Source organism: Cottoperca gobio, chromosome 17 (assembly GCF_900634415.1).
Source record: "Cottoperca gobio chromosome 17, fCotGob3.1, whole genome shotgun sequence".
NCBI classification, from domain to species: Eukaryota; Metazoa; Chordata; class Actinopteri; order Perciformes; family Bovichtidae; genus Cottoperca; species Cottoperca gobio.
In genome coordinates this window covers 16892380-16920346 of record NC_041371.1, presented here as the reverse complement: position 1 = coordinate 16920346, position 27967 = coordinate 16892380, and the positions used below count along the sequence as shown (strand labels likewise).

Genomic DNA, 27967 nt, shown 5'->3' with positions numbered 1-27967 from the left:
TGATATTTGTCGTTTTATGTGCCTTTGTAACTTTCTGTGGCAACAAAAAGCCATTACAAAATATGCTACTAAATGTAAAAGTAGCAACATGAAGTCACTGAGCTACCTCAGTAATTTCATTTAAATGACAAGTTGTATCTAATGTCTCCAAACATTAGCCACCATAAACTACTGGTCATACCACACCAAAGACCTGCGTGGATAGAATTGTGTGTAAAGAATAAATAATTAAAGAATGTGGGGGAAAAAAAGAACTGGCAGAGAGCAGAAAGAAGCAGCCATGTTGTAACAAAACAAATGACTTTATTAAATGGATATGTACAGCACATTCCTGGATCAAAACAGCAAATCAATATCTCTTCATGTTGAGAATTCTGTACTTTAAAACAGCAACCACACCACAAACACACTGGAAGCCCGCGTGCCTCAAAACAAGGACAAAGTAAAAGACACTTCATTAGTCGCTACAGCTGCTCCCAGCACTGTAGCTGCACCACAAACATTGTGACATTTCATAGCTTGAAAAAGAAAAGATCAAAATGAAGAGATTTTGTGTGTGTGTAAATAAATCCAGATGCGTACAATAAAGCCCAGAATTTTAAATGGCCCGACAGCTTTGAAAACATTCCCAAAAGCATCTTAGAGACACTGGAATTAGTGGGGTAGTAATGTAAATATAAATGTGTTAGATATATCCGTATCCATCACATACGTGCTACAATGCTCTTTGGCTGCATTTACACAGATACAAAAACAATAAGAACAAAAACAATCAAATAGTCAGGATTTTAAAGATTGTGTGAAGATTTCCAATTGTTGGGTTTTATTACAATTTAAGATGTGAAAAGTACATTAAAAATAGTAATAAACAACGGCATGAGCACCCATATTCACAAGAAAAAATGTCTAATCTCAAAAATACATTAGTGGAAGCAAAAAAAAGAAAAATGTTTTCTTCCCTTTCTTTTTTGCAACTGTGTAAAATCAGCCACATCTTCTGCCAAAATCCAATCTCAGGGATTGTGGAATCTGTAGTCCAACAAAACAAATCTCACAGACGGTGACAGTACAAATTAAAAAGGACTTCTTCACAAAGTCCAGTTTATAAAAAATGAAACAGACAAATTAAAAACAAGCCCGTCAATCTCAACACTGGCTGGAATCTGGGTCTGGGTTATGCGCTGGCAATATAATCACATGTGGTGGGTTTTTTTTTATTCCAATTGTTTCTCATGTCATAGTTCTGCAGGCAGTGTGCATTCAACTTTTTACTTTAAATTTAAAAAAATAAAAGTATAAAAATGCAGCAAAGGCATCAAAAGGTCTGAAGGAAATTAAAGGCAAACTTGACGGGAAACGATCACAAAACAAAAAAGGGGAAACATTACATCAACGTTGGCCTGATTAACACCACTGATCCAAACCTGACAAAGTGGATGTGTTTTGATACAAATGGAAGTAATACTTCATAAACTGATCAGTATGTACAAGCATAGCTATGATAGAAGGCGTTTTTATGCATAATTAATACACCAATAACCCCCTTTAAAAAAACGAATCACGGGCAACACAGCATTATATGCAGTCAAACTAGTTTTCTAAAGACGAACATGTAAATAACTAAGTAGTCAGAAGGAAAAGCAGGAAGTAGTTGACACCGTTGTGCAAAACTGAGGCTTAAGTATGAAGAGTACACATTCCTGACAACCAAGGTCCATGGAGTGGGATTCATCTCAACATATCCGCACTGTGTGTTCTCAGTCAATGCTTCATGGAGCCCAATGTGCCGTCCAAAACTCAGACCCCAGCAGCAACTCAAGTCAGTGAAAACTCTCCAGCCTCTCAGCTGTAAACATCCAGAGCAACATACACAAGAGGTGTAGATGGACGGTGGTGGTGTCAAGACTAGAGGGGGTATGCTGAGAAAGAAATCTTGGAAATTCTGAGAATAAAGTGGAAAATTGGAGAGAGAAAAAAAAAAAAAAAAAGTTCTAAGATTTAAATCACAAATTTACGAGGAGAAAAGCTTGAATAGTTCTAATAATATGTTTTTCTCAGAAGTGTACGACTTTAATCTTGGGAATTCTGAGATTTTTCTCAGACTATCCCCATTCTCTTTCAAAACCTACAACGGTCCTTGTATCCCTCGTAATGCACAGACAGATTTGTTTAAGTTGCTGCATCGTCATCTTTTTGTACTTACAGTAAGGTTTTAGTTCCTGTTCTTTTAGTCTTCCTTCTGAGCTAATTATTTGGTTTTACGGAAATTACCATCCATTTCTTTTTGCCACTTGGATTTTCTCTAAAAATGCATATTTAATGAAGACGGTGCACTTTTAAGGCAGCGTTTCACTTCTCTAGATCCTCTCCAACACTAAGCACACTTAAGGTATGTACTTACTTTAATGCTCATGCAGTAAGAGGGAAAATACAGTTGTTGTTTTTTTACTTTAGTTTTTGCTCTGGGCAGCAATGTTGCCACATTCAGTTGTCTCAGCAATTACTTGGTAAGTGTATTGTAAACTTAGCTGATATAATAGACAGAGCTTTAAAAATAAAACGCAAGCTGTAATAAACGTAGTATTCCTTTAAGTATGCTGAATAGAGCACTAATGTTCGGATTCAAAGAAATAAAGACTTCAATGAATTCTGCTAAGAGGAGGAATCCGTCCGTGACATCAACCTCTTTTAGACCCAAAGAAGAAGAAACAAACAGCTGTGGATTGGCCACAAACAAGCTTAAGAAGGCGATGTCTCAGAGGGTACGTAGAACTACAATACCCAGGTTACACTGACAAAACTCCGTTATGAGATTTTTTTATGTTGTGTTGAATTAAAAGTGGGAATAATTTAGTTTGTGCACAACATAAGACATAAAGGTTGCACTTTCTATGATGCTCATGTCTATAATGTGATACACATTTATACAGTGCTGTATGCAAATTATAATGCATTATAATCTGCATATTGCACCGTATAGTTGTATTTATAAGCACTTAGAAATATTCAAGCATTTTATAATAACATAAAAGTTTATTTTAGTTATGTTTTATGAAAATAAAACAGCTTTTTTTCCAAGGATATATTATATTTTGCATTATGAATATTCATTAATTCTTATAAGTGTAATTATCAATTGCATTATAGACATGAGCACCTAGAAAGTGTTACCGACATAAAAATTGTTGAGTGAAAAAAACGTTCACAGTGATGAGGTTTTGATCAGAGATGCTGAGTCAGGCTTTAAAACAGCAGCTTAAAAACAGCAGACACACCCCTCTCCCACACACACACACACACACACACACACACACACACACACACACACAAGCTCATCACTCGGAGACTTTAGCCGCCTCGAAGTTGACAGCCAGCTTTCTGTGCTTTCTCTTGGAGGAGGAGCCGGGGGTGTGGCCTGTCGACGGGATGTTTTGTCGAGGGGGTGTGTGCGGTGCTGCTGTCGCCGCGGAAATGGCATCTACTAGACCAGGACTGGACGAGGAAGGGTGGCTGTTGGCAGCATATTGGTGCGGCTGGTCGGCTTTACCGCCCTGGGGTTCGCCATGAGCGAGTGAATCGCCAAAGGGCTGGTTCTGGACTCTTTGCGATTGGTTCCTGGACACAGTGTGGGCGGCGCTGTAAAACTCTCGCGTATCCTGGTTCTTCTTGTTGGCTGAGACTCGCTTCTTAGTCACCTGTTAAGGTCAAAGGACAAGCAGAAAGCTAGGTCAACATGACTCTAGTATTACTTTATCAGCATAAAAAACTAAATCAGAAGGAATACGGCACACATGAGCAAAAATACGGCAAAATATGTCAACAAATATCAATTTTGTTCACATGCGCGTGTCTACCTGTAGCGGAATAAACTGGTTGTGTGAGCCTATGGGCAGTGTTGTAGCCGGCTGGGGGCGGGGGGCACCAGGGAAGGTTCCTGGAGCTCCGAAGAAGGGCTGGTTTTGGAGGTGGTGAGGAGGCAGCGGCATCCCCCACATGGGGGCGGGGCCGTAACCCTGGGGAGGCAGCAGCATACCGCCTGGAGAGAATAACAGCACACAAAAAGCCTCAAATAATCAATAAATAATATTTTGATCGATTCATTTTTCATGCAAAAATAAAATCATATCAAATATGGACATTTCCTGCTTTTTTATGGTTTATATCATATTAAATATTATATCTTTGGGTTTTGGACTGACAACACAGATATTTAAAGACATCCCCTTGGACTTTAAGAAACTGAGATTCATGCGAAATAGGACAGAAACACACCTTGTTGGCTGAAGATGGGGGTCATGGCTCCTAAGGGTGGGGGTCGTATCTGACCCACTCCTGGGTATAGAGCAGGCGGGAGGGGGAAGCCTGAGCCCACTGAGTTCTACAGATGAGGACACAGACAGAGAAGCTTTAACTGTAAACCTGAACTACAATATCAACTTACGCACAATCATGCTCCCTTACAGTCTGGATAGCCAAGTGATTAGTTCACCAGCTGCAGGTAAGTATTATAAACTGTGCATTGTTTCTGGCTTCCGATAGCCTTCAATTCATTCATCTGTAACTAGAAATGGACATCCCGGATTCTGTGATTACTCTGAGCAGCATGCATGGAATGAATTCCGATAAAATATATTTGAATACATTTCTCGATTTTTTCCCAGATGGTCTCTGAATATGTTGCTACATTAGTCAGTGGTCACTTTTCTGAAATAAAGTCGCAAAGAGGGTCTGAAAAGTCCCTAAATCTAGTCGCCGAGTTGGCAACACAGCGTGCATGGCTGTGACAATAGTCGGTTACCGTCTGAAAGAAAGAGAGAAAGACTGCTCATTGGAGTGTTGGGATTGTAAAGTTAATGCAAGACAGTCTTTAGGGGGTTTTATGTGCAAGTATTATTTTGTGTGTTTTACCAGTCTTTGGAGGGCAAAGAAGGCAGCTTTCTCCTTGGCATCATTTTCTGATTGGCACTGAGGACCGTGAACCATCAACCCATTGGACAGCTTCACCTGACACACTACAGTCTGTGGAGATGGAGGACAACGTTACACAAACAGAGACACACATGCTGAGGCATCTGGCATTTATCTATTAGTGTTCGGCGGGGGAGAACATTTTCAAATCGGTTCGAGATTAAGCCAAACACCGGAGCGGACATGAAATACAGAATTGTACCACTGGGGGGTCACTAGTTGACTCAGCAGCCGCTCCTGAGTGGAACAATATGGGCCATTCTCATTTCTCCTTTTTGTGCCTCCTCGACTCCTCCATCCTCAGGCGTATGACCCGTGAAAATTTATCTCAGCGTTCCATCTGGAAGGACATCCCTTTGTATCCTTTGCGGAAGTGTTTTCGGCGTATAAAAGAGGTTTGGTTTAAGCTCGTACACCGGACCGGCAAAACCAGTAATCGACTCTAATATCAATGCCGGTAAAGCACTGCTCTGTTATACTGGGGAACGATTTGTGCAGAATGGTGATGGGTTATGGTATAGTATAGTTATCTATGGAAGGTGTGTGATATGCTGTAAACATGAAACCAAAAAATGTGTTGCGAAAGACAAACATGCATCGCACTGCGTTACCTGTCCGTTGCTTATGTAGCTGAAATCGGGTGGTGCCATTCCTAACCCCACACAGACACACGCCAACTCTGACACCTTACTGGTCAGCACGGCGTTGGAGAGGTTGGCAGTGCCGGCCAATGCAGGAGAAGCCATTACAGTTGCGTCACTGTGGGGGATGTTCATATTTGCTGCTGTAGGCAGTGAAAATGGAATGAAAGGGAGAAAAACAGGTGAGCGCCCTCCTCCGGAGATTGTACAACTGTGTTGCAGAACATTTGTCTGTGGCGTAGCGATCGGTTACGTACCGAGTTTCTTTGACGATCGTCTCCTGTTCTGCTGCTGGCCACCGGCTGCCTCCTGAGGAGAGGGACTTCCTGTTCCAGCGCCGTCAATCTTTAGCATCTCCTTCAGCATCAGGGTTCCCTTCTGCAACAACACACAGAGCCAGTTCAATTATCCTCAACTGTCCCACTGAACAGTGATGCAAGGACTGGATTGGAAACTAAATGATGCAAGTAAAAAGATTAAAAACCACTCGGGCTCATTTAAAAATCAAGACGGAGTAGAAAAAGAACACATGGCCACATACATTGTTTAAGAAATTAACATTATATTATTATAAATTATGATCAAACCAATTAGTCTGGCTGTAGTAAAACAAATAAGACCATGCTCATTAAGTGTCCAATGAAAATTCTGAACAATTATCGTTTTAATATCAAAATCACAATTTGAAAGATTGCGATTTCAAGTTACATGATTAGCAGTGTGTTAACAACTGGAGCAGGTGAAAGTCTAATCCAGCTCATGTCCATTTCTTTGCTATAGTTATAGCTGTAATGACGACTGCCACTAGTAAATGTACTAATCCACAGTTATCAAACATCAATTCTTTGACGTGTAAAATGTCTGGAGTTCTTCTTTGCATCCAACATCCGATTTGACATCCACATAAAAAAAAGTTGGCAAATTTTCGATTTGCAATACTCACCATGGCGAAGGACTGCGGAGACAGCGGGCCATCCGACTGGCTGACGGGTGCTTGTGGGGGAGCAGGAGGGGGTGGAGTCTGCTGGCTGCCCTTGGAGATCTGAAGACTGGCTATCAGGTCCTCGAACTCAGTCGTAGTCTGAGTGAGAGAAATATATGAGAAGACAGAGGTGTGGAGATATTAGTTTATGTGTTCACAGTGGACTCTCAACACGTCTGTGTGTGTGTTTATGTGTGTGTGTACCTTATTGGCTGTGTTCTGTGGGGGGAAAAGTGAGTTGGCGTCTTCATTTTTCTTCAACAGTCTGATGCCACCAACTGGGGCCTGTAAAGTACACACAGAAACATTATTCTAATCATATATTCACAACAAAGAAATAAAACATAAAGCAAAAGGTCTGCAGCCACATTTTTACAAAATACATAAACCATCTATGGATCCCTCCCTAGTCCAATAGCATTATTCTTTTATCATTACTATTATAATAATATATAATAATAATAATAATAATAAACTGCTATTAATCTGGGTCATGTGTGAAACTCTCAGCCTCATCCTCCAGCTGATGACCCGACATGTTACAGTGTTGTGCTGGGAGAGCCTGTGTGGTGTGAGCATGTGTGTACTTACAGCTTTGTTGGAGTGCTGGTTCTTCCCCTGTTGGGAAAGTCCTTCCTAGAGTTGGAAACACACAATGTTAATTGTTAATAACAAATTGTTTTAGCTTTAACACTCAGTAAAATCCTTATGAGTGTAGCCGGAAGAAGTTCCATACATTGTAAATGCCACAGAGACATTTCAAAATCATAACAGAAACGCTTTTCATGATTTGTATTGCCATTTATCAGCACCACGTGTGTAAGTGCAACACAGGGAAATGTGTTGATGTGAAGTCTTTCCCTGTGGCAGAGCGTCATAAATATCAACATTGAATGCAGCAGCATATTTATTATTATTATTATTAAAACATATTTTATTGTAGATGTGTGCTCAGCCCTTCCTTCTGCGAGGACCTGAACCACAACAAATATATAAACTAATACGGGAACTTTGAGTTAAAATAACTTGACGTTTAACAAGTTTCGGAGACGGCCAGCCCCATGGTCCCATATTAGTCTTTTCCCATTATTAATATTTTAAAAAGATCCCAAAGACACACACACACACACACACCCAGACGTACATTGTGCCAGTGAGCAGGAGGTTGGACAGGAGGACCAGAGTTCTGCAGAGTCTGCCACACATTGTTGTACTCCTGGAGAAGTAGTGAGACAGAAACAAAGTTGGAAAATGTATATTTGTGAGGTCACATTGTTAAAGGGGCTATAGCAGTGAGAAGGGTCTCCACATACAGGTGACCCTGTGCTTACCTTGGCCTGTTGTTTCTGCATTGGACCCTTAGAGGGAGAGTTCCTGCTGCCCTGGGAGGCTGCTTTCACCACACCGTGTTTATTGTTATGCTACAGGAGGGAAGAGTTGGAAGAGTGAAAGAAAGAGTTTGTGTGAAAGGGAAGAAGACAAAGAAAATAAACAATAATAATACATTTAGTCTCTCTTTGTTGAATCAGGAACAAAAAACTGTGTGTAGATGTGTGGGGCTCCACCCTTACCTGTGTGGGTATAAAGGGCGACCTCGGCGAGTGGTTCAAGCCGGACATCTGGCGGTGAGAGTTGAAGTTTGCTGCTGTGGCGGGCTGAGGTTTGACGATGGCGGTGAGTTTGTGAGAGGACTGATCCGCTCGCGCTCCGTGGGAAAAGTTAATGAGAGCGCAGGGAGGGAGGCGGTAACCACGAGGTGATGTGCATCTGAGGACAAAAGCCAATAACAGTCAACAGTCACATGTCTGCTCAGAAATCATTCTGGGAGGCGTTTACTTACATATCTATCTATCTATAATCTATCTCTCTATAAACTATAATCCATCAATCTATAATCCATCTATCTATCTATGTATCTATCTATCTATCTATCTATAATCTATCAATCTATAATCTATCAATCTATAATCTATCTATCTATAATCTATCTATCTATAATCTATCTATGTATCTATCTATCTATCTATAATCTAGCTATAATCTAGCTATAATCTATAATCTATCTATAATCTATCTATAATCTATCAATCTATTATCTATCTATCTATAATCTATCTATAATCTATAATCTATATATATCTATATATCTATAATCTATCAATGTATCTATAATCTATCTATGTATCTATCTATCTACATCTCTATATATTTATATCTATATCACTCTCTATAACGATATATAGATAGATTACATTTTACATATATAATTTATGCTAGAGTTTTGTTTTAGACATTATTTGCTGTTCTGTCAGAAATTACTTAACAAAAAGAGTTACTGCAGCAACAATAATCACGCTGCAGATTGACATCACTTTATTACCTGATGTTGAGACCTCCAGCGAATTCATCATCGAAAAGCACCTCGTAGAGAACCTCTGCCTCGCGCTCCGCTGAAGGCACAAAGACACAATATAAACTGTGAGAATTATGTGTTATATGCATATTCTCTCTTTTATATTATGGACATGCATGATGCCATAAAAAAGGTGCAATGTGTAAGATATGGCCAGAATGTTTTTAATGACTTAACATCATCAACAGAATGTGAAGCGGTTACAGTGTTGACCTTATGTCAAAGACGTCTATGCATTACTTTCCAGAGATATCTACTGAAACGAGCATGCTCAGCAGCTACACCGAGAGGCAGGATTTCACTTATCACAGGACGGGAGGAGAGTTGATGGCGGAGAATTTAACGTTAATGAGGCAATTTGTAAACCGTGTCTGATGAAGGTGGCCTGCATCGTGAGGCAACACCTCTAATCTACACACAAACACCTTCAAGTGCACCGCAGGAGTGATTGCATCAGACGTGGCGCGGCTCATTTATTTTGTAAAATGTGCAGTGTAATCAGTAACAGTAACGACTTTATTAACCTGTGGGGAAAATGTCCTCACCATTGCATCCCTACTGTGTACGTTTTGATCATTTGTTTATGGGATTAAATCAAATAAACCGTTCTATAGATTTTTCTGGTGGTGGGGGTGACGAAACAAAAATACGAGTTGTTTTCTCATTTTTTCACGGACCGTGCAGCAAAGTGCTTAGTAGCACAAACAAAGATGACCAACGTAAAGTATAAACCGACCCTGGAGAGGATTATGAAATAGCAGTTCTCTCAGAGTTTCAACAGTTTGGTTGAACTTTTTCATATTTTTGCCCTACTGTTGTTTAGTAGTTGGCTTTTTGTATTTTTAAAAAGCTGATGACTGTAAATGTAGATCGTTAGACCCGTTAGTAGAGGTGAAAAGCTTCCCCCTATTTCTTCGGAGCATGTGGCCAGGTATTACACGTTGCACCTTTTAAAAAAAGTGCTGACTTTGGTAGAATTCTTTGAACAGTGAGATACTAAACGATGTCCTCACCTCCTTTAATGCCGATGATCGTTCCTCTGAGTCCCAGTGGGACGGAGAAGCTCTCCCTGGTGTTGATGACTCTGTCAAACAGGCGATACTCTGAATCCGGGTCTGGAACCACACCCTGATGCTGCTCCAGGGGCTGCACACAAACATTCATATACACATGTTCAATACATGGTAAACATACAAGTAGGGCTCAACTAACACTTATTTTATTTTCTATTTATTTTTATATTATTATTATTATTATTATTATTAATATGCTAATTATCTTTTTCATTAAAAAAAATTGTTTGGACAATAATATGTAAAAAAGAAAATGCCTAAAAGCTCCAGATAACATCTTCAAAAGAATATATATTTTTTTCTAACTCTCCAAAAAACAGCAAACATCACTGTAAAACATTAAATTTACAATCACATAGGACAAAACAACTGAAAATCTTTACAGCTGAGAAAATTGAGTTTTTGGCTTTTGTGCTTGAAAACTTACTTGAATAATTAACCAAATGACCAAAGTAGCCGTCCAAAATAAGCACTCACCCTGAAGAGGAGATGAGGCTTCACTGTCACACGGACTTTCTTGGTGCTCTTCTTCACCTAAGAGAGATGGAGAGAGGGAGACAGGTGTGTTCACACAGAGAGAACTTCTGATATAGTAGCTGCAGGAAGTGTTTGAGCCCTTGTGTGTCAGAGTCACCTTGGTTTTCTCTACTGCCTCCTCGATCCTCTCCACGATGGCAGAGTCCAGCACCTGGAGGTCACAGGACGTCCTGCCGATGGAGCTCACTGGGTGACCTTTCAACCATGACGTGATTTCAGCAACCCTCTCCGCCCTGTTGGGGTGTCCATCAATATCAGAGATCATCAATGAAAACATCATCAATACATTTAATTCAGAAGATTTGGTCAAACTGTGTGTGCTGTAAAAGTTAAATAGAAGTACAGCCTGAGGAAATATTTTGATCTTATTTATGCTGCGATTCCTCAATTATTCCTCTCACAGGGCTGACAAACATTTAGGTTTTCCCTAAAGAGATTGAGAACTCTCTCTGTGCATGCGTGCGTGTTTGTTTTACCCATTCTGGTCCTCTCCAGGCCAGATGTCATCTTCATAGAAAACATCGTCATGACTGTTTCTGGACACTAAGTTGAATACCTCCGAAAACCTAGAAAAGCATTAAAAACATCATTAAAATGCTGAATTGGTGCATCTTTGAACAGTACGAGTGACTAAGCTTTTCACACGTATGCCTTTTTTTGACTGATCAAAATATTTGAACACATTGCAGTAGAGCCAGACATTCAGAGCTGCGACCTCAAACAACTGAAGAATGAAGGATTCACTTAATGGTAGATGACTAGAGAGGGGACCGTATTTAATGCGCTCACACAACTTTTATTTTACCTGTCCAGGTATTCGGCCAGCAATTCCTCCACAGCAGCAGAGTAGAGCCACTCCTTTTCAGTTCTCTTGGTGTATCCAGGGACCTCCTCATTCTTCTTGTTGAACTTCAGGTTCAGCCCAATGTTAGCTTTTTGCTCCCCACAGGGACTGAAAATAATGAAGCAAAAAAAACATTGGTGCACAGTAAGAGACCACAAAAGTAGGAAGAATAAAGCTCTGATCAGTAGAACAAAAAAAGAAAAAAGGAAAAACTTAGGTACACATGTTTTAATGGCCTGGGAGAGTGACGTAGAATGTAGAGTGGGCCGGTAGGATTTTATTCGTTGCAGATTTATAAAAGGCCATTAATATTTTTTCTTAATATTTGACATTATATTTATAAAAAAGATATATATATATATTTAAAGATTAAAAAAATAAAAAAATAAAATAAATATCGATGTCAGAATAGCAAAACAAACGTAAATACATTTGATACAGTATACAGATACTGCATCTTAGCTTTAACGACTTACTTCCTCTTAGAGCCTCTGCCAACAAAGATGCTTCCCGAGAAGCGGGAGACAAGGTAGCTGGTGATGCCGATGCGAGATGCCAGAAAGTATCCGGGACTGTACTTCACACAGTACTTCTGCAAAATACACAAACGTGTGCAGGAAAACAGTGCATACGTGAGGTGAGGCACATGGACAGTATTTTAACACCGTTTCTAAATCCAACTCCTTCATAAATGTGTGTCTGCGTCTCTTACATGCTGATTCTGGATTAAGGGCTCCAGCTGTGGTTCGTGCGGCACGTTGAAGACCACTCGTACCCGGCCTTCTTTAATGACATCACTCGAGTCTTGCACCTGTTAAGCAAGTGATTAAAGAGATGGGGATTCAAGATGAGACATTTCAAAAGAACACTTGTGAGTGCTAGATAAAAAGCATTATGGGCATTCATCACATGGCAATCGTGTCATTACAGGAGAGACAGAGAGACTCGCATTAACTATAGAAGTGTGTTTATCATACCCATTAATTAGTGAATACTACTAATGAAAGTTCATTTCATAATCTATTTTAGGATGAGTTTACAGGAGGACCCAATCTTCTCTCGCTTCCTGATGTCCAACCAGGACAGTAAAGATGTGTTCCCACCAAACGGCAAGCAAAATTTATCTCGCGGGCGGGAATGACGCATTGAAATCCACTCAACTTAGGCGAGAACGTTGCCTGACGCGAAAGCCTTTTCAGTCGTGAGATTCTCCTGATGTTGTTTAATCAGATCTTAAACGCCAGAGAGTTTCAATACTTCTGAAGTTACAGTGTGCAGATATCTACGTGTATAAACAATCCCGTCACTGCCGCGTTTATGCCCAATTTAGATACAGACCTGACATCTGGAGTTCAGATTTTTTACAAATCAGCATCATAATGAATAGATTTCCGCATCCTCTTGATCCGTTTATTGCAATTAAATCACAGGAATAACCAAAAGTTTTTAGTCAATTTTGTTTTACTTGCAGCACATATAACATACGACCATTTTCTTTCAATCCAGCATCATTTGCCTTTAAGAAAGTTTTAAAAGACCACGCTCACGAGTTCCTGTGTTTGACCGTCTACAATAACGTGATCCTGACTGAAGCAGGAAAGTGATCACATACCTCGCCCATGGCACCGTAGTACGGGTTCCCCACCATGAACACGTTGGTTGCTGGAGGGAAGAGCTCGTCTAAGCTCTTAAAGCAGGTCAGAAATGAGCAAAAGGCCTCGATGTCCTGAAAAGATGAAGACAAACGTGAGCAAGCGAGCGAGCGACACTCGGTGATGATTATCAGTTGACAAGAAGTCCATGTGTCTGCATCAGTGATGTTACAATACCAAAATGTCTACTATGTCTCTATAATAATAGAGGCGTTCGGGGCCTGGAGTTTGTGTGCCACATTTCACAAAACACTGCTCTCGTAATTAACAGACACATGTTTTTGGCATTTGCAAGTTTTATTTGAAAGGTTTAGAATGATTTGAGCTTGCTCTTCTGCTCAGGCAGTTTCTCTGCAGCCTCGCCTCCCTGCTGGAAAACACCACAGCTTAGCACAAAACCTAGAGCTGACTAGTGTTGCAAATCAGTGTGTCAGATGCAGAATGAGTAAGTTTACCATGTATGCAAGTGAATAAACCTCATGGAACCACGGGACTGTAACAACGGCTACAATCTTTTAAACATACTGCCTTCATGGAGGTGAAGTACTCACAGCTTTACCAGACTTTTATCCGTGTATTATGTTCTTGTATGTGTAAGCGTTGTACCTTAACCACGGTCTGGTAGGCGAAAGGGAGGACCTGCTTGGCCCACTGTTTCTCAAGTTCCACCACCCCGTTGGCTTTGGGGACGTATTTCCTTCCCGTCAGCGTCTGGCCGTACAAGACCACCGATGTCTCATTCACCATGATGCCTTTCCTCTTCAAGAAACTGCGGGAAAGAAAAATCACTTTAAGAAAGGAATCGTAAACATGGCCGATAAGAAAGAAGAGGTCACGCTTTATCATCATGAACACGTCTTTATGTTGTTGGAGGGTTTAATACCAAGACACTTAAAACGTTCCAGTTTGCAATGTTACACTTTGAAGGTATCTTAGCCCCTAAGGCTACGTTCAGACTGCAGGCAAATCCAATTGGTTTCTTATATCAGATCTTTGAGACAGACTGTCCGCACTGTTTGCAAGTGATCAGATTGGATTTGTGCTTCCAGACATCACCAACCAATCTGCCATGGGTTGCTGTGGCAACGACATAGTGGTCAGTAAATAAAAGGGATGACACGGCTTTCCAACGCAGAAGCATCTGGACAACAAGCAATCGCGCTGTCAAGTGATGGTGCACCGTTATACACGGCAACGTTAGGGGGAGGCAGCAGTAAGTGAAAGCAGACATGTTATTTCGGCGTCCGTCCAAAGATTCCTTCATGTTGTCCTCCAGCTGTTGTCCTTCTGCTCGTAGCAGCATAGATTCTGCTCAGCCCTTCCACACTATGTAATCCGATTTGCGCCTGCGGACTGAAACGCTGATCTGTGGAAATGGGCATGAAATCACATTTCGAAGCTCCTCCAATCTGGATCAGATTTGCATGCGTTTTGTTTTTTACGGTCCAGACTTTAAATCAATCTGGATTCAATCTGGAAACGGATTTGGGCCGACAGTCCGAACAAGGCCTAAGACACGAGAAAGGCAGCGATATGTTTTCTTAACAATATTACAATACAGTGGTTTAAAAACAGCTGTTTTCTCTATTGATTCATTAAACAAAATCTGTTGTTCTGGGTGCCTTACTATTCAGTGAGTCCCTGCACATCCTTCACCCAGTCCTTCTGCTCCTTGTCAGACAGGCAGTTGACTTTGGTGGGAGGAGGAGTGGAGGGCCTGTCATACAGTCTTTGGACACCCGGCGATTCCTCTAGACAAAACCTGCAAAACATGATGAAAGATTTCACTTGGCTTGACTTATGCTTTACATCAAAATAAAGACGGAGGTTTCTGCTTGCTTACAGGCGGCACGGCCCCAGTTTGGAGAAACAGGCAGGATAACAAGCACGGAGGCTAAGTAATGTAATACCGTGGACGGGGGCAGCAGTAAAACATATTTTAGCAATATCTATATCATTTCAAGTAACGCAGTGGAAATATTCTAAGTATAGTGCACACTTGATCTGATATTGATTTTATAGATGGCTAAAATATATTTTGCTCCTGAATTATTCCTTTAAAAACATTATGTGAAGGTAAAACACACCCCCATGATAACTCTGTGGATGCTGAAAAAGAGATCATTTTAGAAACTACTCCTAGGGGGCGCCACATTTTACACAAAGTGGCCTTAAAATATCAGATGGTGAAACCTCACCCGTGATGCATGTCAGTGTCAGTGTTTATTGCTTGATAAATAAGAACGAAACTCCATAAAAATCACAGGGATTCTAATAAAAAGGCATGTATTATGATATATATTGATAATTACTACATGGGTAAAATCTATCCACACTGAAAATCATGTGGAAAAAGAATTCGGACACATTCAGCACAACATTATTGGCCCAGTACTAATTCTTACTTGAGGTCTCCATCCGACACTGAAATGATGCGAGCTTCCTCTAGATGCGGCCAATTGACAAACACCGACTTCCCCAGTACTTTTGCAGCAACATCATCGCATACCTAAAGAGGCAGAGAAGCAGAAGGAAAAACAAACAGGGAGTAGATTTGAGTGGAAATTTAATAGTGTGTTAAAGAAAGTAGGATAAGTAAGCAATGATCATTTTGTATTGTCTGTATTATTGATGTAGAAGTTTCCTCACATTCAAAATGTAATAACTAGTACAACACAAAAAAACATCCCTAAATAATGTGATGAGGCGCCCAAATGATGTCGCTATTTTTTACTACATAATACAACTGCACATTTAAGATATAAGTAGATCAATATGAGAATTAGTCAAACTCATTTTATTTGTAGGCTTTTCTTCATCTAGAATTACTGCCGTGCAACATGTTGCAAATAACATCCATGTCTGTCCAAAATGTCATCATTAAAATTCTCATAATTAGCATGAATTTTTGAGTTATGGCCAAAAATGTGTTTTGTGAGGTCACAATGACCTTGAGGTTTAACCATCAAATTCTAATCAGTTCATCCTCGAGTTCAAGTGAACTTGTAATGCCAAACTTGAGGAAATTCCCAAAGGAAAGCTCACCGCGTCTCCTTCCTGGCTGGGGAGGATATCCAGCATCATGTTCTCCCCTCTGCTGCTCTGCTGGAACACAACCACTCCACTCTTCTTTTTGAAAAACTAAAAGTGAGCGAGCCCATGAACGAAAGAGAGCGGCAGACAAAAGACAGAGGGGTGAGAGGGACAAAGAAAGAGAGACCATGTTCGAATTATTCTACTTCCAAGTAGTCTACAATAAACAAACAAAAGCTATTAAGATCTACACACACACACACACACACCTTGTGTTTGATGTGTTGCAGTGTGGGGAAGCCACAGAAGTACAGAGCCGAGCGGTCGGTGCGTTTGCTGACGTGGTCCAATGGTACTTGCCAAGTATCCATCGGGATGTTTGCTTTCCTGCAACAAACAGACACAACGGAATCAACCTGCAGTGAACATCAGGCTGCATGTGCACTAAGAGTGTATACTGGCTGGTTTTCTTTGGTTGCGTTAGTGTGTAGAAGCATGCACATATAAAGCCATTTCCTGAACCTGCATTTTGACAGTAAAATGCATCAAAATTCCAAAACAATTCCGCACTAGCTTAGTCCTTATACATTACCAGACAGGCTTCTATATGTTAAGCTTTCTTAGAAAGAATATGACATCTTCATTCACTTCTCGTACTTCTTTCACTGCTTATTTGTTACCGGTCAGGGTGAAAACGTGTCTTTGTAGCCGTTCTTATTTCATAATAATCTGCAGAAATGCAATTGAACACTAGTCTTGGATGTTTTATAGTACTTCACGAGCCCTCAGCTCATCTACTGCTGGGTTTTTAAACACACACATTTATACGCACAAGAAAATAGGCAGCAGTGCTTTTTTAACTATGCTCCAAAATGATGGAGTACCCTACCATTTTATTGTCTGTATGCCCTTGTTTAAATGTGTTGCATTTTTGTTGTTGTTGAAACTGAAATTCATGTAGGAGTGTGTAACTACCTGACATAGCAGTGGATGATGTCGGGGAACAGCTGAGGCAGGCTCGAGATGAATGTGAAGTCTACTTGGTGGTCATATGAGTAGACTGCACACTCTGTGTGACGATTCCTGTCCTTCTCTTCTTTAGTCATCTTGTGGTTATAGGGATCCATCGCTGCCAGTAAGCACCTCTGTTCAATAAACACATACAAATGAGTATGGCTTTTTAACACAGGTTGTGTGTGTGTGTGTGTGTGTGTGTGTGTGTGTGTGTGTGTGTGTGTGTGTGTGTGTGTGTGTGTGTGTGTGTGTGTGTGTGTGTGTGTGTGTGTGTGTACCTCATCTATGAAGGGGATGAGAACCACAGCCTCCCATTCCTGCTGCTTGCCATTGAGGTCCGTTTTAAAGTCAAGTGGGTAGTACTCAATAATGGGCGAGTCTTCACTGGTCATCAGGTGCTGAAACATGAAAGACAATAAATGATCATCTTTATTATTTCATGTTTAGATCTTGCAGAAACCTTTATATTTACTCTCTCTATACATTGTATGTATTGTTTTTTTATTGAAGGTGTGCAGGAGTTGATATACTTCACATTTGCATAAATGTGAAGTTGTTTGTACTTGTAGAATAATAATAAAAATGGAAGACATTGAGAGAAAACATGTAATTGTTTAAAATGATGCTGCGCATACATATGGCTAATAAGTAACATCTCTATATTTTTAGGCTATGTGGTGATATTTGATATATCTCTATATTTTTTGATCATCTGATCATTCTCGTAAACTAATCTGAACTCTGAGGTGGTGTACTGTAATTTTGAAAAATTGGTCTTAGGAAATTAATTCTTCATTATTAAGTTTTTATTTACTTGTACCAAGTGATTCCCAAAAAATAGATAAAACATACCAACTGTATTATGTGTGTGTGAGAGTGTGTGCTTAGATGCGAGTGTGTTACCCTGTAACTCTCAGGCAGCAGATCCATGCTGGCAGCGGGCAGGACCGCCAACAGCTGCTGGAAGGGCATGAAGGGTTTCTCAAGGTCAAAGGTCAACTTTAACCCTGCAATTTTCCTGATGTCAGACAGGAAGGGAGCGTAGTGGTAGGGGTAGTACCTAGAGAAACACACACACCGTATTAAAAGGCTGATTAAAAAAATAGAACAAACTGAAGAGAGCCGATGTTAAGTTGAGGACATTAATAAGAGAAATGTTTTTCCCTTTTCTTGCCTTTCTTACATAAATGATTTTTTACATAATTTTCCATAACCTGGCTGCCTTCCTGTACAGAAATGTAGAACATTTCCTTTGAAGCTAGCCATTTGAGAAATTATCTGATACTCCCTTACTTCTCAATAGCATTCAAGACAGAATCAGAAGAAGAACAAGAAGAACAAGAAGAACAAGAAGAAGAAGAAGAAGAAGAAGAAGAACAACAACAACAACAACAACAACTCACCAGCTCCAGGACTGGACGCCGTGGTAATAGTAGTGGAGAATCCACTGGATACCTTCCACGTAACACTTGGCCTGCTTGGCTAGAAAATCACTGCAAATGACAGAATACAAACAAATTGTAAAACATATTCTAGGTTCACTTGCAAATTACAAATTGGTAAAAGTGGTATGTAATCTTTAGAGACACACGTGTTTGACATTAACATGTCCTATTGATTTATCATATACTCTTTTTCTGACCTGCTGAGGGAGAGTAAACTAGTAGAAGTACCTGCCAAGAACTGTTTTACCAACATTATAAACAGAAACGGTGTAACACTACCAATTTTAAATGCTTTTTTGGTGTATAAAATAAGGTATAGTGTTAACCATTACAAAAGAAAATGTGATGAGATACAGAATTTCAAGTCAATAAATACTCACTTCCTCACAGATGGACTGCTGTCTTTGTCTAGGAGGCATTTAGACCAACTAAACTAAATGCATTACATATTTTGTCATATAGTTAATTGCCAGTGAGGTGGGTGACACTTGGTGTGTGTTACTTTTGGACACCATGCAGGTAACCTCAAGGTGATCAATTTGCAGACTCTTCCAGTCAGCTCTTATGCATTTTTTTGTCCATAATTTGTTAGCTCTAGATATTATAAATTGTGGTATTAGGGAGCTCTGCCTCCTGTAGTAAGTCTCGTTTTACCATGCAATGCATGTGTGCATGTCTATACACTCACTCAGACACCACATCCACGCCCATCTTGGTCATATAGTAGGTGCGCTTGTACTGTCTGAACTCTGTTTCAAACATATCCTCTTCTTCCTCGTCGTCGCCAACTGCTCCTCTTCCATCTCTAAGTGATGAGGTAGAATCCTACACACACACACAGTATTACTTACAAGGATACTAGAGATAGATAGATATTATATATAATACATACATACATATAACACACATCTAGCTATACATATATACATATGAATTATGACAAAACACCAGACCTCATTCTTGTTGATGTCTTTGCTGGCAGCTTCCTCTTCTGCTGCCAATCCGGCCGCTTCATTCAGGTACTTGTTACCAACTTTACTCTCAAACCACTTCAAGTCCACAAAGACCTCACTAAAATGTTCGCGGTCGAACTAGAGGAAAGAAGGAAGAGAGGGGGGGGGGGGGGCAGATTAAAATAATTATCTATGATGGTTTCTGTCTATATCCCATCATGCACTGCATAGTTGGAAGATTCATTCATAGTGTTGACATTCAAATTCTAAATCAACATTCGAATGCTGCGCTGCTTTCTTCCCCTTCCTTTTCTTTTGCATGCAAGAGTCAAAAACATTTTCATCTCTTGCCACACACAAAGGGAAGCATGCACCGGTGTTAACGGGGCTAGCGGTAATCTAACAGCACCATGAATGTATACAACAACAATAACAAAAAACGAGTTTCTTTCCTATTTTTTAGGGTGATGACGTTATAAAATATGACAACAGACATTCAAAGCTGACAAACCTCTCTGCAGACTGAACTACTTAAACCAAATGCAATGACTTGTTCAGTACCGATTGTACATGCACTTAACATCTGGAAAGACCAATGACAATACTTTAAACATTTCAAGTTAGTTAGTTCTAACAGTATTTGACAGTTCTACATTTTAAAACATGAATCTTGTGCCTTTATTTATTTTAATAGTTGACCTCACATTCAGTAAACACATAATTCAGAACCAAACCAAATGAATATTAATTCTTCTATGAGGCTTATGACAGATTCTAGTAAAATGATATCAATAATTTACTTGCATACTGAGCATCCTAATAAATAGTGAATCATAGACAGTGTTGTCTCACCTCAGCAAGCTTCTCCATGTATTTTTCAAAGTTTCTGAGGTTCAGGTGGCCATTCTCATTCAGATAACCTGAGACAGAAGCAGAACATATTTATATATTGTAATGACTGAAATGAACAAACAATTTGACCAGCTGGAGCACAAACAACAACCCACCTCTGAAACACCACATCAAGACCATGAGAAACTCAACATCTTGCTTCATATTTACATGCTACAATATAACTCACTTAAAATAAATACAAGACGTTATAATGTTTATTTGAGTGTGTGTGTGTGTGTGTGTGTGTGTGTGTGTGTCTCTCACCCCCCATTGTGGGCAGAGCACTGATGTAGGTCTTGTACAGCAACGGCAGGGCATCATGACTGATGTGAAGATGAGGGAGGTGAGGGATGAAATCGTTTCCCACCAGGAAGCCCATTAGAATCCAGTCGTCTATTATCCGCTCCAAGTCATAATGAGAACCAATCTGATTCTGTAAAAAAAACACCCAGAAACATAATCAGAATACAGAGCACATATAATACAATAAAGTAACACAAAAACCTTCCGTGTGTGTGTGTGTGTGTCTCTCTCACCCTGAGCCCAGAGAACTCATAGTCTATGTACTCCCTCATCAGAGACAAGTGAAGTAAGTGAAAAGTTGTCTCCTCTGGAGCAGTTATCCTAGAAGAGAAGAAAAATAATAGGAATCAGAGAAGGAAAGTGGAGTATGACAGAATTGACACGTAAATAACACACCACTCGAAGAAAAAAAATGGAATAAAACAACTAGCAACAAACAAAAAATGAGAAGGAAGAGAACCTTTTCTGGTTTTTCTTTCCTCCAAAGCGGACCTCTTCTCTGAGCAGGGAGAAATTTGGCTCATGGCTGGTCAAACCCAACATGATCTACAACACAGAGAGCAAAAGAGTTTGAAGATCAAAAGGAGGGTTTGAGCAGTAAAGTACATCCTCATCTAAAGGGCACAGACACCTACCAGGTCAGCATCCAGGCCATATAGGCAGTGTCGGGTGTTGGGGTCATGATTTGGCTTGCGGTTCTCAGAGCGAATAAACTCCATGATCTTATGCTCTCCCTCCCCTGGAGTCTGTAAGGAGGAGGAAATGCAAACTTAGCACAAGCAATATTGAAGCATTAACAAAATCACAGTAACTGAACAATGGTCATTTTGTAAAAAAAACAGCGGTTAACACACCTCATGGCCAGACAGGTAGACGTTGACATTCTGCCATAGTTTGTCGGTGGATAGCTTGTTGTGGACAAAATACTTGAGCTGCTCCTGGAGTCTTGCCATGAAGTCAGTGCCTGTAAGAAGGAAGGAGTTGCTGTTAACGTCTCAGAACACATTCACAACTGATGTTAGCATGGGATGAAATATGTCTATCCTAAAAACAACAACATTTCATTGACAACAGTTGGAGTAAATAAGAAAAACACAGTTGCGCCAAAACTCAACAGAATAACTTCAATCCATACGGCCTTAATTTCACTGTAGAATCTGTGTCTAAATAGAGGAAACGTTGAGATGAACAGATGAACATTGACAAAATGACATTCTACAAGTAATTTACTATTACCACAATGACACTGACACCGTGTTAAGGTGCTTTCATCCCTAAACTTTTGATCGGTTCTTTGAAGCTGCTAACTTCAAAGTCTGTGGATAAACTTGAGAAACTGGGTTGATGATTTCTGGAAAATGTTTTATTTTAAAATATATTTTATGGCACTTTGAACACAAGAAGCGAATGGCCATCTAGTTCTATTATATTCAAGTAAAAGAGATATCTACAGTGGATATCTCCAACACTCGGCAACTCGCACTAAAACAATCTAGATTAATAGAAAGCAGTACAGGTAAGAGGAAAGATATGGTGTCCCTTTAAGTTCAGCAGAACTCGGAGACTTGTTAGGATTGACTGATGTGTTACTGCAACAACAAATTGTCCCATGTGGCAAAAGAAAATGTTTGTGTCAATTTGGTAAGGGCTTGCTGAAGTGTCGGATGGACAGTGAAAAGATGGAGAAGAAACCCTTTCACAATAAAAATGTTCCTACTAATGTAAACGGTTAAAAACAAAAGTATCTCCCTTCCCTGAAATGAAAAAGGTACATGTTCTGCGACAGCTCAATTTTAACGTGTGATGTTAATTTTGTGTAAAGCTCGAGAGCATGCCTACCAGGAGTGATACAGTTGGAGTCGAAGCGAGCCTCTGTGGGAAGCACCTCTCCTTTATCCAGAGCTTTTTTTATCTTGTCCTCTGCTTCTTTGGCGGACCTAGACACAGACACCAACCCCCGCACAGACATATAAAAGAGAGGAGGTCAAACTCACGGTCTCCGGCTGTTATACTGCCCTGTAGTCTGGTTTCTTCGATCTTTACCAAACAAAATGTTGTATTTTAGCTCTGCTTTGGCCTCGTTCTGCCTTATTAGGCTGTACCACAAACATCACTGCTGAACCACAGAATTATACCAGACATTGTATAAATACATTTGCAAATAAGAGTAGTCATCTTGATCGGGTAAGGAAAAGAGAATCTGCCATTATTTACACTTGAGGTGTGACATCATGGTGCAGACATGTTCATAAAATTCCATTTCTTTATTTGGTCATCGCAAGAAAAGCTACTGCGACAACCTAAATTTCACAATCATGTTAAATTGTCTTTGAGATTGAGATGAGAATCATTTATGGGTGAGACTTTCTATATTTCACTATGGGGTTAAAAATCATTCCTTAAATAAACCTGTGATAACCCTTTCATAACAGACATGACACCAACATTGAATTCAGGTCTGGAGCAAGGTCAGGTGACCCGAGTTGACCGATTCTGTGTGTCACCCTTTACACAAACAGGGGAAAGAGTTGCTCCATGTTTCTTTCATCCATGTCTACCTGAATCTCCGTCCTCTCTGCTGGTTCATCTTTGCCCTTGGTGCCACGCCATCCACCGCCATGAAGAACACCTTGCGAGGCTTGATGATCCTGAAGAGCACTTCCAGGTAATGGAAGATGTCAGCAAAAATCTTTTCCTCAGAAATGCGAAAGTGGACATCCTCGTCGTTCGGGTGGGAACACTGATGGATAATCCCATTCATGTCCAGATAAAGATTGTCAAATTCTGGAATCTGAAAAGAGAAAGACACAAAATAGAAGCAATGATTATGTATAATAAAATAGAACATACAATCGTATTATAGGAATAATAAAAATGTATTCCTGTAGTGACCAATTTGTAAAATTGGTTGATATTTCTTGACTGCCTGAAATACATCTCTCGGCAACAAAAATATTGCAGTTTGTTTTATCATTAATTGGTGTGTCTGCAAATGGGGTATCCTTCACATGACACATTTAAGTGAAAGGGTCAACTTCTCTTTGTCATTTAACAAAATAATTCTAGTGGGTTCCTCCAGCCAGATACAAAGAACCTAAAAACTCTTTCCCATCTAAGTTAACGTCTACTTAGGTTAAGCAACAGAGGGGCAAAATATCCTTTATGTTTTTGAAACAGTTACTGTGGAGTACCTTAGGGAAGGGAATACAACACATTTTCTAAATCCATCGTCATCCAATATAAAGCTGCTAGTAGTAAAATTATTTTTTATTGTCTTAACACACATATCAAAGCTGGCTTATGCAATGAGTGACACTGGGCAACGTCCAGCTGATGAAACTGCTGCTCAAGTACTGAAACACTATCTGCCCAACGACACAGGGAACTAGGCCACTAAAGTCAATTTGCAGCACCGATGAAGTAGTCTAAACAACAAAGTTATTAACTCTAAGTGTCTCCCTTAGTATTACCTACAGACTGACCATTTAATTATTGCATTATAAAACAACTTCATAGACACTGCAAGGTGGCTGTACACCAGCTGGCAACAATACTAACTAGCTGCAGCTTCTATACATCTCTTGTTAGCTTAAAGTTGGTTAGCGTAGCTGACTGTGAGGGGTTTATTTATATTCAGAATGTTCTAGCTCAACAAAGACCTAAACTGACCGGTGCGAACATGTTTACTAAGTTATATTCACGTTTTCCTGTTTAATGTTAAAATGTGTACACGTAGAAGATAGCAAAATAGCAAGGGAGGAAGTGTTGGAATTTGGTAAATAACGTCTAACAAATTAACGCTGTTCTGTGTGTAATAAATGTAACAGTCTATCAGAAGTCCCAGAGTAAAAACATTGGTAAGCTAACTTACGTGGAATAAAAGTTATACGGCCCGCTAACGTTATAATTAGCTCACTGATAGCCAACAGCTAGCTAAGCTAACGCTGCGGCTATGAGCAACAGTGGCTTGTGAAGCTAACGATATTCATTGGTTTCATACCTGATGTTCCTTGACAACTTCACTGAGGCAAGGATATCGCTCTGAAATCCATCGGTAAAATTTCGGTACTCCCATCTTCACCACGAAAGTCTCAGCCTCTGGGTGGAATTAGTAAACAGTCAAATCTGAAAGGATATGTTTAGCTATGTGGGTAACTAAATGCGGCCAAGGTTTCACTGGGTAACATGAGAACTTGCTTTGAGTGGAGTCCGGTTTTGTTTCTAACGGCAGCTAACAAGCTAGTTGTCCGTGGTCCGTCTGCTAAAACATTCCGCCGCTACTCTGAATACAGTCGTTCCCTTTTTTTGTTTCATCCTCTCCCTCGCTACAGTTGTTTCTATGGAAACAATTCCTGCCAGAAAATACATTAAAAATGTGAAGAAAAAAAAAAATCTAAATATTAACTTTTGAAACATAAAAACATAATTACTATATAGTAAATAATTAGTGACCTCAGACAGACCGCAGCATTTGACACGATCAACCATCCTAATTAATCATCTAGAAAAACTGGATGGTCTTTCTGACTGTGTATTAAACTGTTTCAGAACGTATATCAAAGGGAGAAAGTATTTTGTCAGGCTTGGAGATCATGTGTCAGAGAAGCATGATGCCCACTTTGGAGTTCCACAAGGGAGCTGCCTCGGTCCATTACTGTTCTCCCTATACATGCTACCACTGGGGGACATCATTAGAGAACACAATGTGTGCTTCCATAGCTACGTGGATGACACACAGCTGTACATCTCTGCTGAACCAAATGATACTACAGCTATTAACTCCATCACCACCTGTCTGTCAGCAATAAATAAATGGATGAGCAATAATTTCTTAAAATTAAATGAGAACAAAACTGAAATCTTACTAGTAGGTCCTGTAACAAAAAGAGAGATGATGCTGAATAACATGGGGAAACTTACTCCTTCAATTAAACCTGACGTTACAAGTCTTGGTGTTATCATAGACTCAGCTCTAAGCTTTAAATCCCACAAAAACAAGGTGACAAAAACATCATTCTTCCACCTTAGAAATATAGCTCAAATCAGACAATTTATAAATCAAAAGGATGCTGAAAAACTAATCCATGCTTTTATCTCAAGCCGACTCGATTACTGTAATGCACTCTTTACCGGCCTCCCAAAAAAAACAACGGAGAGACTTCAGCTCATCCAAAACTCTGCAGCGAGGCTGCTGACTAGAACCAAGAGGAGAGACCACATCAGTCCAGTGTTAGCCACTCTACACTGGCTTCCAGTAACTTTTAGAATTGATTTTAAAGTCCTCCTTCTTGTATACAAAGCCCTAAACTGAACCAGCACTAAGTTACACTGCCAACTCTCTAATCAACTACAGGACTGTCTCAGAAAATTAGAATATTGTGATAAAGTTCTTTATTTTCTGTAATGCAATTAAAAAAACAAAAATGTCATACATTCTGGATTCATTACAAATCAACTGAAATATTGCAAGCCTTTTATTATTTTAATATTGCTGATTATGGCATACAGCTTAAGAAAACTCAAATATCCTATCTCTAAATATTAGAATATCATGAAAAAGTATACTAGTAGGGTGTTCAACGAATCACTTGAATCGTCTAATTAACTCGAAACACCTGCAAGGGTTTCCTGAGCCTTGAAAAACACTCAGCTTGGTTCAGTAAACTAAATCACAAGTATGGGGAAGACTGCTGATCTGACTGCTGTCCAGAGGACCATCATTGACACCCTCCATCAGGAGGGTAAGACACAAAAAGAAATGTCTCAAAGAGCAAGCTGTTCACAGAGTGCAGTTTCAAAGCACATCCACAAAAAGTCTGTTAGAAGGGGGAAATGTGGCAGGAAACGTTGCACAACCAAGAGAGATGACCGCAGCCTTAACAGCATTGTGAAGAAGAGTCGCTTCCAGAATTTGGGGGAGCTTCAAAGACAGTGGATTGAAGCTGGAGTCCAGGTATCAAAAGCCACTGTTCACAGAAGTGTCCGGGAAATGGGCTACAATAGCCGTATTCCCATGGTCAAGCCACTTCTGAACTCAAGACAACGGAAGAAGCGTCTGACTTGGGCTATGGAAAAGAAGCACTGGACAGTTGCAGAGTGGTCCAAAGTCCTCTTTTCAGACGAAAGCAAGTTTTGTATTTCATTTGGAAGTCAAGGCGCCAGAGTCTGGAGAAAGGCTGGAGAGGAGCAAAATCCAAGTTGCTTGAAATCCAGTGTGAAGTTCCCACAGTCAGCGATGGTTTGGGGAGCCATGTCAGCTGCTGGTGTTGGTCCACTGTGTTTCATCAAGCCCAGAGTAAATGCAGCTGTGTACCAAGAGATTTTAGAGCACTACATGCTTCCGTCTGCTGAAAAGCTCTATGGAGATGAGGAATTCATTTTCCAGCATGATCTGGCACCTGCCCACAGTGCCAAAACCACCAGTAACTGGTGTACTGACCATGGCATTACTGTCCTCGATTGGCCTGCCAATTCCCCTGACCTGAACCCCATAGAGAATATGTGGGGTATTGTGAAGAAGAAGCTGAAAGACACCAGACCCAACAATGCTAATGAGCTAAAGGCCGCTATTGAAGCATCCTGGGCATCCATAACACCTCAGCAATGCCACAGGCTGATTGCCTCCATGCCACGCCGCATTGATGCAGTAATCCGTGCAAAAGGATTCCCAACCAAGTACTGAGTGCATTAATGGACATTTTCAAATGTTTGATTTTGTTTTGCTGTTATAAATCATTTTTTTTTACTTGGTCTGAGGAACTATTCTAATTTTTTGAGATAGGATTTTTGAGTTTTCTTAAGCTGTAAGCCATAATCAGCAATATTAAAATAATAAAAGGCTTGCAATATTTCAGTTGATTTGTAATGAATCCAGAATGCATGACATTTTAGTTTTTTTAATTGCATTACAGAAAATAAAGAACTTTATCACAATATTCTAATTTTCTGAGACAGTCCTGTATGTGCCCCCAAGAACATTGCGATCATCCGCTACGGGTTTATTAAATGTTCCCAGAAACATCCAAAAGAAAATCGGGGATGCAGCCTTTATCAATTATGCACCAAAGCTGTGCAACGCTTTACCTGCAGACATTAGGGAGGCAAGCTCTCTCAGTATTTTCAAAAGTAAGCTAAAAACATATCTCTTTACTTTAGCCTTTTAATGATGATATTTTATATCTCTTTGCTTTCCAATGTTATTTTACACTATTTTAA

The 27967-nt window shown here is 40.0% G+C and overlaps 1 protein-coding gene across 3 annotated transcripts; it reads right to left on the bottom strand.

The window, feature by feature from the left end:
* Positions 1-283: 283 nt before the first annotated feature.
* xrn1 (5'-3' exoribonuclease 1) lies at positions 284-25018 on the bottom strand. 3 transcript variants are annotated; one of them, XM_029453483.1, is made up of 41 exons: positions 24753-24827; positions 23311-23543; positions 22592-22689; positions 21607-21716; positions 21388-21498; positions 21213-21298; positions 20986-21073; positions 20714-20882; positions 20408-20475; positions 19556-19693; positions 19291-19427; positions 18561-18650; positions 18061-18217; positions 17436-17555; positions 17119-17288; positions 16413-16530; positions 16156-16251; positions 15516-15619; positions 14738-14872; positions 13717-13879; positions 13071-13184; positions 12171-12269; positions 11935-12050; positions 11420-11566; positions 11091-11180; positions 10712-10847; positions 10555-10611; positions 10018-10150; positions 8972-9041; positions 8163-8358; positions 7923-8012; positions 7736-7807; positions 7183-7227; positions 6796-6876; positions 6553-6690; positions 5867-5987; positions 5580-5752; positions 4909-5019; positions 4273-4378; positions 3855-4036; positions 284-3695 (listed from the first exon to the last, which is right to left on the bottom strand). In XM_029453483.1, the coding sequence occupies exons 1-41, from the start codon at positions 24825-24827 to the stop codon at positions 3336-3338; spliced, it is 5103 nt and encodes a 1700-aa protein (XP_029309343.1). In that variant the 3' UTR covers positions 284-3335. The 3 variants fall into 3 exon arrangements, with proteins under 3 accessions (XP_029309343.1, XP_029309344.1, XP_029309345.1); XM_029453484.1 differs by lacking the exon at positions 7736-7807; XM_029453485.1 differs by lacking the exons at positions 284-3695; positions 3855-4036; positions 4273-4378; ... (17 more) ...; positions 13071-13184; positions 13717-13879 and adding an exon at positions 13922-14619 and having other exon boundaries at positions 24753-25018.
* Positions 25019-27967: the final 2949 nt, after the last annotated feature.

Bases quoted from the DNA above. Each gene is read 5' to 3' on its own strand.
- xrn1 (XM_029453483.1), bottom strand. From the start codon at position 24,827: ATGGGAGTACCGAAATTTTACCGATGGATTTCAGAGCGATATCCTTGC. The intron at 19,428-19,555 runs GTCTGGTGTTTT...GTGTGTGTGTAG, and splicing joins AAGACATCAACAAGAATGAG to GATTCTACCTCATCACTTAG. The intron at 18,651-19,290 runs GTGAGTGTATAG...TGTCATTTGCAG, and splicing joins GGCGTGGATGTGGTGTCTGA to TGATTTTCTAGCCAAGCAGG.